The sequence below is a fragment of the Malania oleifera genome, chromosome 3, assembly GCF_029873635.1.
Source record: "Malania oleifera isolate guangnan ecotype guangnan chromosome 3, ASM2987363v1, whole genome shotgun sequence".
Classification (NCBI taxonomy): Eukaryota; Viridiplantae; Streptophyta; class Magnoliopsida; order Santalales; family Ximeniaceae; genus Malania; species Malania oleifera.
The window spans coordinates 2146398-2160361 of NC_080419.1; the positions used below are offsets into that span (position 1 = coordinate 2146398).

The following is a 13964-nucleotide window of genomic DNA, read 5'->3' on the forward strand; positions in this document are numbered from 1 at the left end:
ATTGCTCCTTGAGCTTGAGTTTTCCATTTCCAAATTTCCAATTCAACAAAATTTTGAAAGTCTATTTTGAGCTGCAAGATCAAGGTAAGAGTTGTTAGTCTATTCACCCTCTTGCTATTGCTATCGCTAGCAGGGCATGCAACACGATTGCATCACAATACCATTCAGCCGTATGTGTAACCAAAACTGGCTGAGGAGCTCAAGCAACTGGATCAATACTATAATTAACATGACAGACTTGACTGACACAGTCAAGACCCATATCTTAATCAAATTTACTTTTTTTTTCTTCTCTAATCTGGTTGTTATTTTAATAATAAATTACATACAATACATCAAATCGCCTTATTTGAACAAAATTAAATTCTTAATAATGTGACTAGAAAAAATAATTCATAAATAATTTTATTTTGGCATAAAAAAATAGCCTCAAATAAATGTTAGAATACTGCAACAGATAATTAGAAAAAATGCAAGAGCGCCGTATGAATGAGATTTATGCATTAGGAGACCTTGTTTTAGGTCTCAGGAAACAAGAGCCCCATAAATAAATCGACTTTAAAAGAGGACAAAAGTTTGATATTGGACAAAATAGCATTGCATCCTGCCTTCGCCTCTGTTATTTAAAGAAAAATTCCTCAAGCCATCTCCTATCCCAGCTGGCAACTTCATCGAATTATCACGTCCCCCACGAAAATGAAATTGAAATTGGTTTCCTTCCCTCTTAGCCTCATCTCCATTAACTTTCACCATCATCTTCCACTCCTTGATCTCAGCAGAGTTAATAACACTTCAAAATTAAGTGCAATTCAGTAAAACTTAGGCTGGCTCATTCTGTGGTCATGGCTCCTGCATATCTGGCCGCCTCCTGGCTTGCAATGCCAGTCGAGCATCTCTCTCCCGTTCAAATTCTCGATAATCTGTTCGCTGCAGGAATGATAACTTCTCCAAATACTGGTTTGAGCTTTTTTTGTAAGCATCCAACTCCTCTTCCAGTCCCTTGTTTTCATCCTTGAACTCCCCCCAGTCCTTTTTTGTCTTGTCAAGCACACTGAGCTTTGGTTTCTTCCTAATTTGTTCAAGAACTGCATCTACAGCTGAAGGTGGACCAGCAGCAGCCCTGGCCTTTTCGGATGCTTCCTTTGATTCTGCATCAACAAGCTTCTTCACTTCGATCTCTTCACCTGCAAAGTCCCGAACCTCAGTGACCTGCAACACAGGCAAATTACAAGTATAATTCTCATACCATTCAAATAAAAATACATAATTTTATAGTGCAGCAAATCCCTTGGGTAACAAGTAAAATAGAACACCTCGACTTTCCCCCTTCCAGAAGGGGCAGCAGCAGCATCCTTAACATTTGAGAGAGCAGCAGCAGCAAGTCTCTTGGTCTCGTCATTCGTGCCATTCTGATTCATGTGTGTGTTCTTGCGTGATCCATCTTGCACAAGGGATCCTGCATTTTTTGGCGCCAGTCCCAAATACGTCATCCAACCCTACAAAAGAATTTGAAAGATCAAAATAAAATCCAGCTAGCTATTGTCTAAATTGTCCCATTCAAAAATTGAGAACAGAAAAATCCTCACAGGGGAAGTTTTTTGTGAAGTTCTATTCACAATTGAAGTAGGCTTGCTTGAAAAGGATTTGGGAGCTTTGGTAGATATTCCTTTATTCATCTGTTCCCACATTGCATCTATCCGAGCTTTCCTTTCTGAAAGAGAAAAAAACACATTAGGCCTATGTGTCAAGTAAATTGCATATTATACACACCCTGATAGCACAAGTGGAAAAAAAAAAAAAAGCAATAGAGAGAGAGAAAGAATAGAAAAAATAAGTAATTATTGGACAAGAGAAACATCCTATATTCTCACCAGCTTCTTCAGCCTGTGCCTCCATGCTGGGAACAGAAGCAACTTCAGCAGAATCCACTGTTAACCCATCTTTTCTCCCCAAATCACCTGTAACAAAGACAAATCATTCACTGAAAGTAGGGATTGACTAGGGAAACAAACTGTAATAGCAACTAAAATTACCAACCAGAGTTTTGTAAGGTAAAGTAAGAACAAAAATGATAATCTCATTTGCATCCAGACCTACAGTGGAATGGTTACAATACTTTGGGCACATTTTGCCAGTTATCAGAGTTGCTACTCAGCACAGTTGGGAAAGCTGAAACATAAATTGGTGACTTAAAAAATTAATGCCATAGCAAGTGCAGAGGATAATCAAAACCAATCTCCATAGTTGATAATATGCAAATCTCAATTTCGGGGTTTAAACATGTAATGAGAAAATGATATCCAATCAATGTTTAATATAACTAATACGACAATATTACATCCTATTGAAATGTTCGTGGTAGTGCCTTCAAATTGTATCATATTTCTTCCTGTTCCATTCATATTCTTCTGTTAGTCTCACGGTCAACATTTCATTTTTTTTGGTTCATCAAAAACATAATTCATTATACAATTAACAACAGGTTGGTCAGCACTTCCAGGGTGCAGTAAAGTAACTGGGGCTCCATAGGCAGGAGCAAACGGCAAAATATGTGCACTTCACAAAAATTTATTCTTTTGCAAGCATGTGAACATGTCTTATTATCTAAATTTTTAAATTCTGTTTTTTTTACCATGTAACAATTTTTTCAATACTCATCAACGGCTGTCCTTCAGACCCTTTTCATTCTTCTAGAGGACTGGGCAAGGTGATCCCCTCTCCCCATTTTTCTTATGTTAGTAAGGGAAATAATGAGCCTTTTTTGAAAAGTGCCACTCAAGGAGGCATTTTTGAAGATCTCAGTATAGGGAAGAATGGGAGTGTTATTGAAGTTTCCCATCTTCTTTTCGTGGACGAAACCATCATTTTCTGTGAAGAGAATCCTCAGCAAATTCTTATCGGTAGATGCATTCTGTTTGGGTTTGAGGCAGTCTCAAGTTTGAAGGTGAATTTGGGTAAAAGCGAAAATATTCAAGTTGGGAACAGAATGGGGGGCCACTCCTTGCTGTTGGGTTGCAAACTAGAGGCTCTAACCCATTACCTACCTAGGTCTCCCTCTTGCAGCCAAATTGAAAGACAAGGAGTTTCGGATCCCATAATTGAAAGATTTGAGAAGAAGTTGAAGATTTGAGAAGAAGTCGGCAGGCTAGAAAAGGAACTAATTTGTCAAAAGATGGGAGACTTGCCCTTATCAAAAGCATCTTGACTACTCCCCAGTCTATTAGATGTCCCTCTTCCTTATCCCTTGCTCAGAAGTATTGAAGGAATTCAAAGGGATTCCAGAGTAGCTCTCTCAGGAGCTGGCTCTGAAGTGCAGTGATGGACATACGGACATTATGATATGGAATTAAATATTCATTTAAAGAACAAAAACTAAAAGTTTAAATATGGCTAACATTAGTACACTGAAATCAAAATCTTGCAGCAAATTCAGAAAATCAGGGCATCAGAAGACCAAATGAAGTCAAAACTGTCACATTGTGAGAGCCAAAAACACGGGATAGATGACATAGGATTCTTTCATTCATATATCTTTCAATCGATCTCAACTCTGAGGTCATAGCATAATTCTTGAAATAGTTCCTCTCCTCTGGCCCTAGCCTGGTTGCTCAGGTTGGGCACGCCCTTGATTCTATTCTTTCTTGTCCACATAGCTGGGTCCTTGAAATACTTAATCCCTTCCCAGCTATTGGTTCTCAATTGCTTGTCCAATCACTCTGCCTATAACAGATATCTCAAAGCTTGGCTAGCAAAGTGAATGATTGATTTGAACAGCTTATTCTCAAAATCCGAAAATGCCATAGCAAAACTAGATGCTCCTCAGGAAGAGTCACAATATCATGACATGGAGAGATTTCCTTGCTATCTTTTGTCAATTTCTTGGGTTATATCCAAATTCTCACTGGCTGAATGAAGTGGTACCAGTAGTGAGCCAGGCCTCCAAATAGGATTGAACCAGTCCATCCATGTGGGCCTGCTCATCCTATGACAATTCTCCCTTATTGAGAAAAACTTGAGCCTCTTGAGTTGGGGAAACGATAAAGGATACCATCACTAGAACAAGAATCAACACATTTTGTATGGAAGTTGCATGCCTGTGGTGCACTTCAACTTGAACCATTTGAACATCACAAGAAGGCATCATCAGCTTGCACTTTTTTCTTGTCAATTTAAAAATTATAACATGCGCTACAGAAAACATCCCTATTAATTGTCTTACAAATCGCTATATATGCCCAAAAACCATGCAAAAAATCTTTCAGGTAGCATGAACAATCACTCAATTTTTATTTCATGTTACTTTATTTGGGTTTTGGTGCGGGGAGAGGAGGACCACGAATTATCATACAAATAAATACAAGAGACAGAAAGAGGTCAATAAAGCACTACATAACAAAGTTCTCCTAACTCTTTTCACATCAACCAGTCTCAATTCCCTAAACAGCCCAAAGGCAGAACACTGGAAGAAGCCAAAAAAGAACCCTACTCCACACGAAATCTGAGGACATCGCGCGGCCATTGAAGATTCTAAAATTCTGTTCCAACCAAATACACCATACAACAGCAGTAGCAAACCCACAATGAATCTTCCCTTCCCACTGACCTTCAATGCCCATACTTTTGTAGGGGAAAACTTGCTTAGAAGAAAAGGACACACACAATGCTCACCATGCACACCAAAAGCTTGATCATAATATGCCATGGAAACAACAATTCAAAAACATACGTGCATTAGACTCACCATTCAGAGAAGTTAATACACCAGAGACAGAGCTGTAAAAAGGGTCTTCTGACTTGGAGCAAATAATTTGTGCTAGTTCTGTTATGGACTGCAGATCAAGACCTTGATTTTAGAAGGAACCTTAGCTTCCAAAATGAGTGTGTGAAAAATCCTAAGCCCCATTAAAATCACGGGTAAGAAGATCAAAAACAAAGGATTTACAGGAACACCACCCCAAGGTATCCAAAATCCAAGCCCTCTAGTAGAAAAATTAAAGAAACAGGAACCCCATCAATTGAACAAGGACCAGTTGTTTCCCTTTCACTTAGATTCTTCTAAATTACAAGTTCCAAGAAACAATCCCTTTCCGACATCCAGAAAATGGAGAAGTAGCAGCATTATGACAACTCAAAAAACCACAACTTTAAAAGGCTCAATCAAGGATTCTTATGCTTCTTGTTGTATTTTCTCTTCTCTTCAATAAAAATGTCTTCCTTTTATTTTATATATTTATTTATTTAAAAAAAAAAAGCACAATCAAGGCTCCCCTTGATGAGGCATGCTCACTAATTGAGGCATAGTGATGTAAGATGGAAAGCAGGTAATGGATGGATCATAGTTGACCCAATTCCAAGACCAATTTAAGAATAAGATTAAGGGATTGTTGGGTACCATACCCAGATGCTTTTAGTTAATTAGCAGTTATTTATGTGTTTAGTTTAATTTGTAGCAGACTTGTGCATATGTCAGGGTTTTTTTTTTTTTTTTGGTAATTTAAGTGTCTATTAGGAGCTTATTTGTAATTCTATGAAGTGGCGAATTCCCCCGACTCTGCGTCTGTCTTATTTTTTTTTCATGAAAGGTCACAAAAATGTAGCCTTTATGCTGTAAAAGTCCAGGATGCGTTGGCACCGTGCCACAACATGTTCAGGACTGTCCAATCTGTCTCTAAAAATTTTTAAAAAATTAAAATTGATTTCTGATATGAGTTGGACATGTATTGGGGTATGTCAGGCATTTGTCAATATCCAACACATGTCCAATAATAACAATCTGGCCTTGTAGAAATGTCAGTGTTTCCTAGGGGGATTAGAATTTGGGGTCTTTTAGGATTCTGAGCAAAAGTATAACTCCAATTTGTATCACTTTTGTGCCTAGGAAGAGACAGCCTGCCTTTAGAAGTGGCTGATTTTCAGCATATTAGCTTAGTTAGCAATGTGTATAGGATTATTGCTAAGGCCATAGTGGTTACACTGAGTTTTGTACTTCTCAGGCTCCAAGTGCTTTTGTGGGGGTTAGGCAGATTGTGGATGCCATTTTAGTAATAAATGAGATAGCAGAGGATGTTTGTAGGAGGAAAGTGAAGGAGGTTGCATTTAAACTGGACTTTGAAAAGGCCTATGATTGGGGTAGTTGGAATTTCTTGGATAAGATAGGAAGGGTTTTGGTTTAAGGTGGTGAGCTTGGATGAGGGGTAGTTTGTTCAATGCTTCTTTTTTAAGTCATTATTAATTGGGAACCTAAGTAGTGGTGTACGACTTTGAGGGGAGTTATTCCCATGATCTCCTTTATTGTTTGTTCTTGTGGTTCATAACTTTAGAATGGTGGAGGCTGTGGATATAGGGTTTGTAAGAGGGATTGGGGTGGGAGTGGGTGATGGACACTATTTTTTTCTTAGAACATCATCGTCTATTTTGAATGTGCTTGAGGCTGTGGATATAGGGTTTGTAAGAGGGATTGGGGTGGGAGTGGGTGATGGACACTATTTTTTTCTTAGAACATCATCGTCTATTTTGAATGTGTTTACTATTTTACAGTTTTTTTAATAGTGTGATTTAAAAGTAAACTTGGGGAAGAGTAGAATTGCATGTACTAATATAAGTGAGTCTAGATCTTCGGAGTTGGCGTCTTTAGCTGGGTGTGGCGTTCTAGATTGTCCAGTTGGCCTTTGACTTATTTAGGTGTTCCTTTGGGTGGTAATCCTAGATCTATTGGTTTTAGGGATCCTATGAGGGAGGTGTTGTCTGACAAGCAGTTTTTGTAAGGGAGAAGCTGTCTGAGCGTCAAGACAGGTGGAAAGGTGCCTTATTTTCTTTAGGAGGTCACATCATCCTCATCATGGCTTGTCTTTCTGGCACCCTTCTTTATTTATGGCCTATTTTCATAATCCCAATATGAGCAGCTAGGAGTATTGAAAGAGTCCAGAGAGAATTTTTTGGTCTGGGGTTGGGGAGAGGAACAATCATTTTCGTTAGTCGGGAGGTTGTTTGCAAGTTTAAGGGGGGTGGTTTAGGTCTTGGTAAGTTAGTGTCTTAAAACAACGCTTTAATGGGTAAATAGCTTTGGCAGTTTCCCTAAGAAGAGAATCTAACATGGTATCAAAGCTGGTACCAGGAGGTCCTGGGTTCTAATCTTGTTGCTGGCATTTATCGTGGTGTTTAAAAAATTATTGTGTTCCCCATCATAGGCGTTATTTATTGTGTGTTCATCTCTCCATGTGCTGTCGGGCTGCACATGTGGGGGAGTGTTAATGCTTGATATGCATTGTTGGCCCACAACCTAACAGCTAAAGCTTCTAGGTAAAGTGGTAATCTAACAGTTATTGTAAGTAAATCTGGAACGCAGATAAATTGGTGGGATACAAATTTGGGTGTATTGTGTCCTTCTGAGAATCCCTGGAGGCGTATACTGCAGATCTATTCTCTCTTTATTCCATACCATATTTGTTGTGGGTAACAGTTCACACATTCATTTTTAGGAATACATTTGGTTTAGTGAATCTTTGCTTTTCATTCCTTTTCCTCAACAGCATCACATTCCTTGTTGCATAATGGAGTTGTATCCTCCTTTCTGATTTCTAATGGGGATATATTTTCCCAAATTTCCATTTCATAGGTCTCTTAATAATAGGGAGGTGGAATAGGTTTCTTCTTTGTTGAGTTTATTGAAGGGTTGTCATCCTCCCAGGCAGGATTTTTGCTCATGGGTTCTAGATTCACCGCACCCCAGGGGTGGAGGGGTTAGTCTTGTAAGTGTTCTTTTGAACATCTGATTTGTGAAAACATGTCTTTTCCACTTCATGCCAAAGTCCCCTTAAAAATTAAGGCTTATTTAGTTGGTGGCTCTTAATAGAGTTAACACCAAGTCACCAACATCCTGTTGCAGAGTAGGAGCCATTCTAAGGCTTTGTCTCCAATGTGAGTACTCTTTGTTTTGGCAGTTAAGAATCTACATCTCATCTTTCTTTACATTATGCTTTCTCTCGGAGGGTTTGCCATAACTTGTTTGGTTTGTTTCGAGAGAGTTGGGTTTGTCCAAAATCAGTTGAGGATTTCTTGGCAATCTCCTCTATAGATTTGGTATTAAGTACAAATGCCTCAGCTTTGTGGAGGTGAGGGTAAATGTTCGTATCTTTACGAGAAAGAAGATGACATGCTCTATGCTCTGCAATAGGGTTCATTATTCAGCCTCACTTTGGTCTTTTACAACTATTTGTTTTAAAGGGGTGGGTTTTTATGGATTCACAACAATACTTGCAGGCCAGGTTATTATGATTGTAATTTTTCTTCTTTTTCCTTTTTTCTTCGAAGGAGGGTGTCTCTTTTTTCATTCTTGTACATTCTTTCACATCGTATGAAATTTTTTCTCTTTACATATATATATGGTCTATCACTCTTGACATATTGCTTGGCACGCACTCCTAATGTACCCTCAAGTCTGAATTTTTTTAAAAAACTTCTCAAAAAAGACCGGCCACATTTGAAGAGAAAAAAGCCAAATCATAATCTTCCTCCTCTCTCTAATTGTTGCCACTGCCTTTTTATAATTGAGCCCAAACCCACGGCCCCTCTGCCTGCTTTACGTGGACCCCCATCAACAAATGACAAACAACAACTCAGCAACTGGGCCACATCTATTATAAATTTTAAAATAAGCCCTTCCTCTCCTAATGGGCCCAGGAAACATTTCTATTATTCATCCACCCACTTAACTGCAACGCACTACTCCTAGGTCCAATCCAACAGTTTGATTAGATCCATCATCCATTAGTATTACCCATTAACCCTAAGCCTGATTAGATCCATTACCCATCAACCCTAGTGTATGTGCACCAGAAGTCCCAGTCAACCACTACTCTCTGGCCCAACCATCAACATCTTCTTTGATAGTTCAATCATAGGAAACCCTAGAACTGCATCTCGTCAAACCGCTACTGCGACCTTTTTCTCTTTAATCGCACTGAGCCACTGCTGCTGAACTGCCTTACTGACAGAAGCCTTCCTTGTTCCCAAACCTTGCACACTTGTAGCCATGAATAGACAACTGCAAAGAAAATCCTCCCTTAACAATCTCAATCCACTAACTCTTACCCCTTTTCATCTCCTCAATACTAGATCAGAGCCATTTGATTTGTTTCCCCCTACTAAATCTTGTAAAGTTTCCACGAAACTTCTTCAACTACCTCATTACAACCTTTCAGTAACAAAACTTGAAACCTACTCGTAAGTTTGGACTCGAAACTCAAGAAATCTATGAATCTGAGTCAGCCAAATCACCACAGTACAATCAAACGACCAAATTTCTTTCTCAGGACGAACCTGCTCAAATGAGTAACACACCAAGGTCAAACCCCATAAGATCTATCGTAACACCGACATAGGTGCTCATTACCCATTGATTTATCTTCAAGTTCTTCTTGATCAAAGCCACAAAACCTCCCGCCTCATCCTCTCTCGTCTCAGATCCAAGGATTACTTTCAATCTGTACCAATCATTGGAGATTCTTCTCCGTCATGGCCATCGTTCAATATCATGGTATATGAAGAAAGAAGATAGCATAGTGAGATAAGAGAGGCTGTTCAACTGCAACATACCAGGATTGCCCGGCAATGGAATCACTTAAAACTTCACTCAATCTACTCATTGCCAATTTTGCTCAAATTTTATAGGCACTTGCCGACAAACTAATGGATGGGCTGAAAATCGGTCACCTTAATAGATTTATCTTAGGCTGCAACTCTAGAGTAAAGCAAAAGAATACTAACACGTCAATCATCTGCCTTCCACAAGAGGCAGCAACTAATATGATGGTACCTCACCTGCTCAAATTACCACCCATTCAGATATCATCCACCCCACAAATGCACAGCCAGGGGGGAAAACACACACACACACACTAACGTGACAAAGCTTAATGTCAAATGACTTCTCCTTCTCTACAATCTACCACTTGGCTCAAACCTCATTACAAGGAGTTAGTGATCCACGCAGTCAAGTTGCCACCTTGAGAACCCTAAATGAACTTAATTATTATTCTTTAAGAGGTCAATGACATCTTCTCTCCTCTCAAAATTCCATCGCCCATTATAATTTGAAAAATAAATCCAAAATATCATTTTGTTATATGAAAGAAGAAGATATATTAAGAGAGACAGAGAGAAATTACAACATAGGCGAGGAGATGAAATCCTAAAAAAAAATAATAATAAACAAAATAAAAAAATAAAAAAAAATAAAAACTACACAAAAATAAACCAAAAACCATCTTTAAATCCTTCCCATAATTCACCAAAAACTTCAAATTTGCTAATTCCCTCTTACCCTTCTTAACCTTAAATTTACCACCATTTCTCCGAATTTTGTTTCCTCTATAACCTGACATGCATAAACCCAATTCATCCAACAAATGCTGAGCTTGAAGATTTTTCCCAGAAAACTCCTCAATAGGAGAGGGCAAAATTCCATCCTCGCCCAACTGCTTTTCATCCATACATCATTTTCAAAAATACTAATTCCCTCCAATCCTTCCAACGGAGGAGGTGGCACATACATTAAATCCCCACACGTATCACATGAATTTAAAACCTAACCATATTGTTCTCGAGTCTCATCCAAAAACAAAATAAATGCAAAATATCATTATCCCTATGCACTCTCTCAAAACACCTTCATCCTTCCAAAGTCATAATTACTAAGGAAAAAAAAAGCCTCCTGAAAAAACATTGCCTCCATACTTGGAACTGGCTCTTAACACCTATGGCCTTATTGATGATTATGGAATTAGCCCAACACCATCAATTCAACATTGTAGATACACCAGTCCTCACAAAACCAAATACATTCAGTGTTCAATACTATTAATTTACCCCCTATATCAAATATTTAAGCTCATTTGGAGAAATAATATGTCTCATATTAGTTAATTTATTACTATAGCATAAATTAAAATTTGAGATGATGAACCCAAAGTAGTCAACATGTGCATCAAAAGATCCTTCAATTTTTACCCAAAAAAAGGCCTTTTGAGTTTCTTTAACATGAGTACACAACCCAATAACTGTTCTAATTAAGTTGCCTGAGATGTTGATTGAAAAACAGGCACAAAAAAAAGTTACAATAAATGTTTCAACAAACAGGACCTGTCTCACACAAAGGGATTCAAACTATAATTTTCAAATGAGAATGAAAAAAAATAAAAAAATTATAGGCTTTCAGATAGAGAACATAAAAGGGGCAAAAAATGTATGTGTTAAACAATATGCTACTATACTTGGGGAATGAACTGCCCAAGAAGGATGTACATGCTCAATAATGTGAGTGTAGGGAAGGTTTATGTTTGATCATGCGCTACCCATATCCTACAGGCCATGTGGCCTCAGAAACTATCCTATTTAACAAAAACATACAGAAGTAAAATGCTCTAACATGATATGTGCCACCAAGAACAATGGAACTTTTAAATTACCTGAACATTACAGTACAACAAAAATAATCCCACTGTGTGCAATTAATGGAACCAAAAAAAAGTTCAAATACTAATATCAAACACATTAATCCCTCCCCTCACTCCCAACTCCTAAAATATAAAGGAAGAAAAAAGGAAGGAAATGAAAACAAAAGCAATACCTGAGGGTCCAGGTACCCTCGAAGTGGCCATCAATAGTGTTTTAACTTTCACAAACCAGACCTAGGTCTTGTTGGGTCCCCAGTTGCAAATGGAGAGTAGCTGATAAAATGGAGCTAATTCAAGTGGTTGCAAAAAAAAAATTCACCCCTATGACATAGCTGTTGAAAAGAGAAGGCATCTGGTAAGTGTATGGTGAACAAGCTTATAAATATATTAAAAAGTCTTAAATGACCAAAATTGATATATTACTTCAATACTTCCAAAGAGCTCCTTACATTGCATCTATGTGTGTATGTGAGAGACGGATAGAGAGAGCAAATACATCTCCACTGATAAGAGAGTACATCTCCGTTAGTAAGAAATATTAATAATTGCATGTCAATCAAATTCTCACACATTAATACTATTCACCAGGTACATGTAGAATATATCTTCATTTTTATTTTTTAATAAAATTAATTTAAATTTTGCATTTTATTTATTTTTATTTATTTTATAATTTAACCATAATTCTTTTCTTTGATTCTAATATTTACTCCCTAGGTTAATGAGCAACAGTAAATTTTTTTTAAAATAATATGGAAAATACTGAATAGAAGAAACTTACACTACCAAAATATGAAAAGAACTAAAGGAAGTTATGTAGATCTTACAATTTTGGCATTTCAACAATATGTGCATCATGCATTTTATTATTATTATTATTTATTTTTTTGTTGAATGCCATATGTTTTAATGACATCAACTGAGAAAGAAGAAAATATAGGACTGGCTCCACATAAAAGGACTGTAAAATCCTATTTGAATCAGAAGCCTGAAGCATAAGCAAAGTTATTTTGTCTACTTCATACTAATGCAAGACAGCTGACTTGATCCAGAGTCAATGATAGAACAAACTCAGAAATTGTAAGAAAGAATATAGGTAGTCATTAGGATCGTAGAGGAGAATACAGGTAGTTGTGGAATACACAATATCATCATATATTGTCATTTTCATTACTATTCAACCAATATTTTGTATGGATAAAGGTAGTCATTTGCTTTACTATTCAACCAATATTTTGTATGGATATTTTAGGGTGAATAAACAGAGACACACAAAAGAGGGTTAGTTATGAATTAGTTTTGAGGTTTTTGTGTGTTACAAGTAGGTATGAGTTAATGATGGGATAAATGATATTTTTCTATATTGCCATTAGCTGTGCTCTTCATCCAAAAATTCTGCAGGGCCATTTTAGGATAACAAAAGGCAAAACTCGGACACCAAAGTGGAGGGATTTCTGTATATGTAGATTAACTGTATATAAACTCTATCCATAATTGTGTTACTGACATTCTCAATATCAGCAGAACTATCTTCATCTTCAAATCCATGGTTATCACTTTGACAAAACTTGGGTTTGAATACTACCGCTGCATTTGGGAGCAATTCTTGCCTTGGACTTGAATTTGTGTGGAGTTGGACAAAACTCAATACAATTTTGTATTGCATTTCAACCAAATCCACACATCCTAATCCAAGACCTCTCCCAAACATAGGGGTAGTGTTTTTTAAAGATCACGTGACCTTGCAAAACCATTTGGCTTATTTATTGACAAAAACTAAATCAAATGCAAACAGACGAAATTTGTAAATGGAATTAGAAATGTTGGGGAAAAATTTTCACATGGAAAACCTTACAGAAAAATTGTCATTGAGGATGCCAAGGATGAAACCATATTCTATCTCGAAGCTTAATACTTTCTGCTATCTTGTTAGGTAATTTGGGAAGAGTGAACCCTCTGGAGTAGATCGTCACTTTCCTAAGCTCTCGTTGCATGAACTGCATAGTACGGAAGCTAGGGTATTGGAACGAAAAACACTATTTTATTTTATTTTATATTATTTTAAAATTTTGTCAAACAAGTATCTAAGATTACTATTCCACAAAGCTCGTTCTTCGCAGAGATATCACCGAAATTACCGAGAAGGGTAAAAACATAAACAAAAAAAACAAAAACAAAAACCAAAAAAAAAAAACCCAAACCGCAAGCAGATCAAAAAGAAAGTCGAAAAAAAAGATTAAAACTCAAAATAAATGCCAATTGCAGATGAAATTTAGAAGCAGAGTCCAAAAGAGTGCCAGAGAGAGAAAGAGATTACCTTCGCGGGAGAAGTACCCTTTCAGCTCGTCGGATGAGGACGCCGAAAGAACAAGCGGGAGCGATCAAGGGAATAAACAAGAAGAGAGAGAGAGAGAGAGAGAGAGAGAGAGAGAGCTGCGTGGTTTCAGAGCTCAGATTTCAGAAGGAAAGGGTAAAAGTGTCCACGCGTGCCACTCTAATTTTTAACCTTTT

The 13964-nt window shown here is 37.4% G+C and overlaps 1 protein-coding gene across 9 annotated transcripts; it reads right to left on the minus strand.

Moving 5' to 3' along the window:
* Positions 1-380: 380 nt before the first annotated feature.
* Positions 381-13945, minus strand: LOC131151703 (uncharacterized). 9 transcript variants are annotated; one of them, XM_058103069.1, is made up of 8 exons: positions 13771-13944; positions 13309-13450; positions 11903-11956; positions 11627-11785; positions 1872-1958; positions 1587-1711; positions 1314-1496; positions 381-1209 (listed from the first exon to the last, which is right to left on the minus strand). In XM_058103069.1, the coding sequence occupies exons 4-8, from the start codon at positions 11655-11657 to the stop codon at positions 841-843; spliced, it is 795 nt and encodes a 264-aa protein (XP_057959052.1). In that variant the 5' UTR covers positions 11658-11785; positions 11903-11956; positions 13309-13450; positions 13771-13944; the 3' UTR covers positions 381-840. The 9 variants fall into 9 exon arrangements, with proteins under 9 accessions (XP_057959052.1, XP_057959053.1, XP_057959058.1 ...); XM_058103070.1 differs by having other exon boundaries at positions 11877-11956; XM_058103075.1 differs by lacking the exon at positions 13309-13450.
* Between the last annotated feature and the right edge of the window lie 19 nt (positions 13946-13964).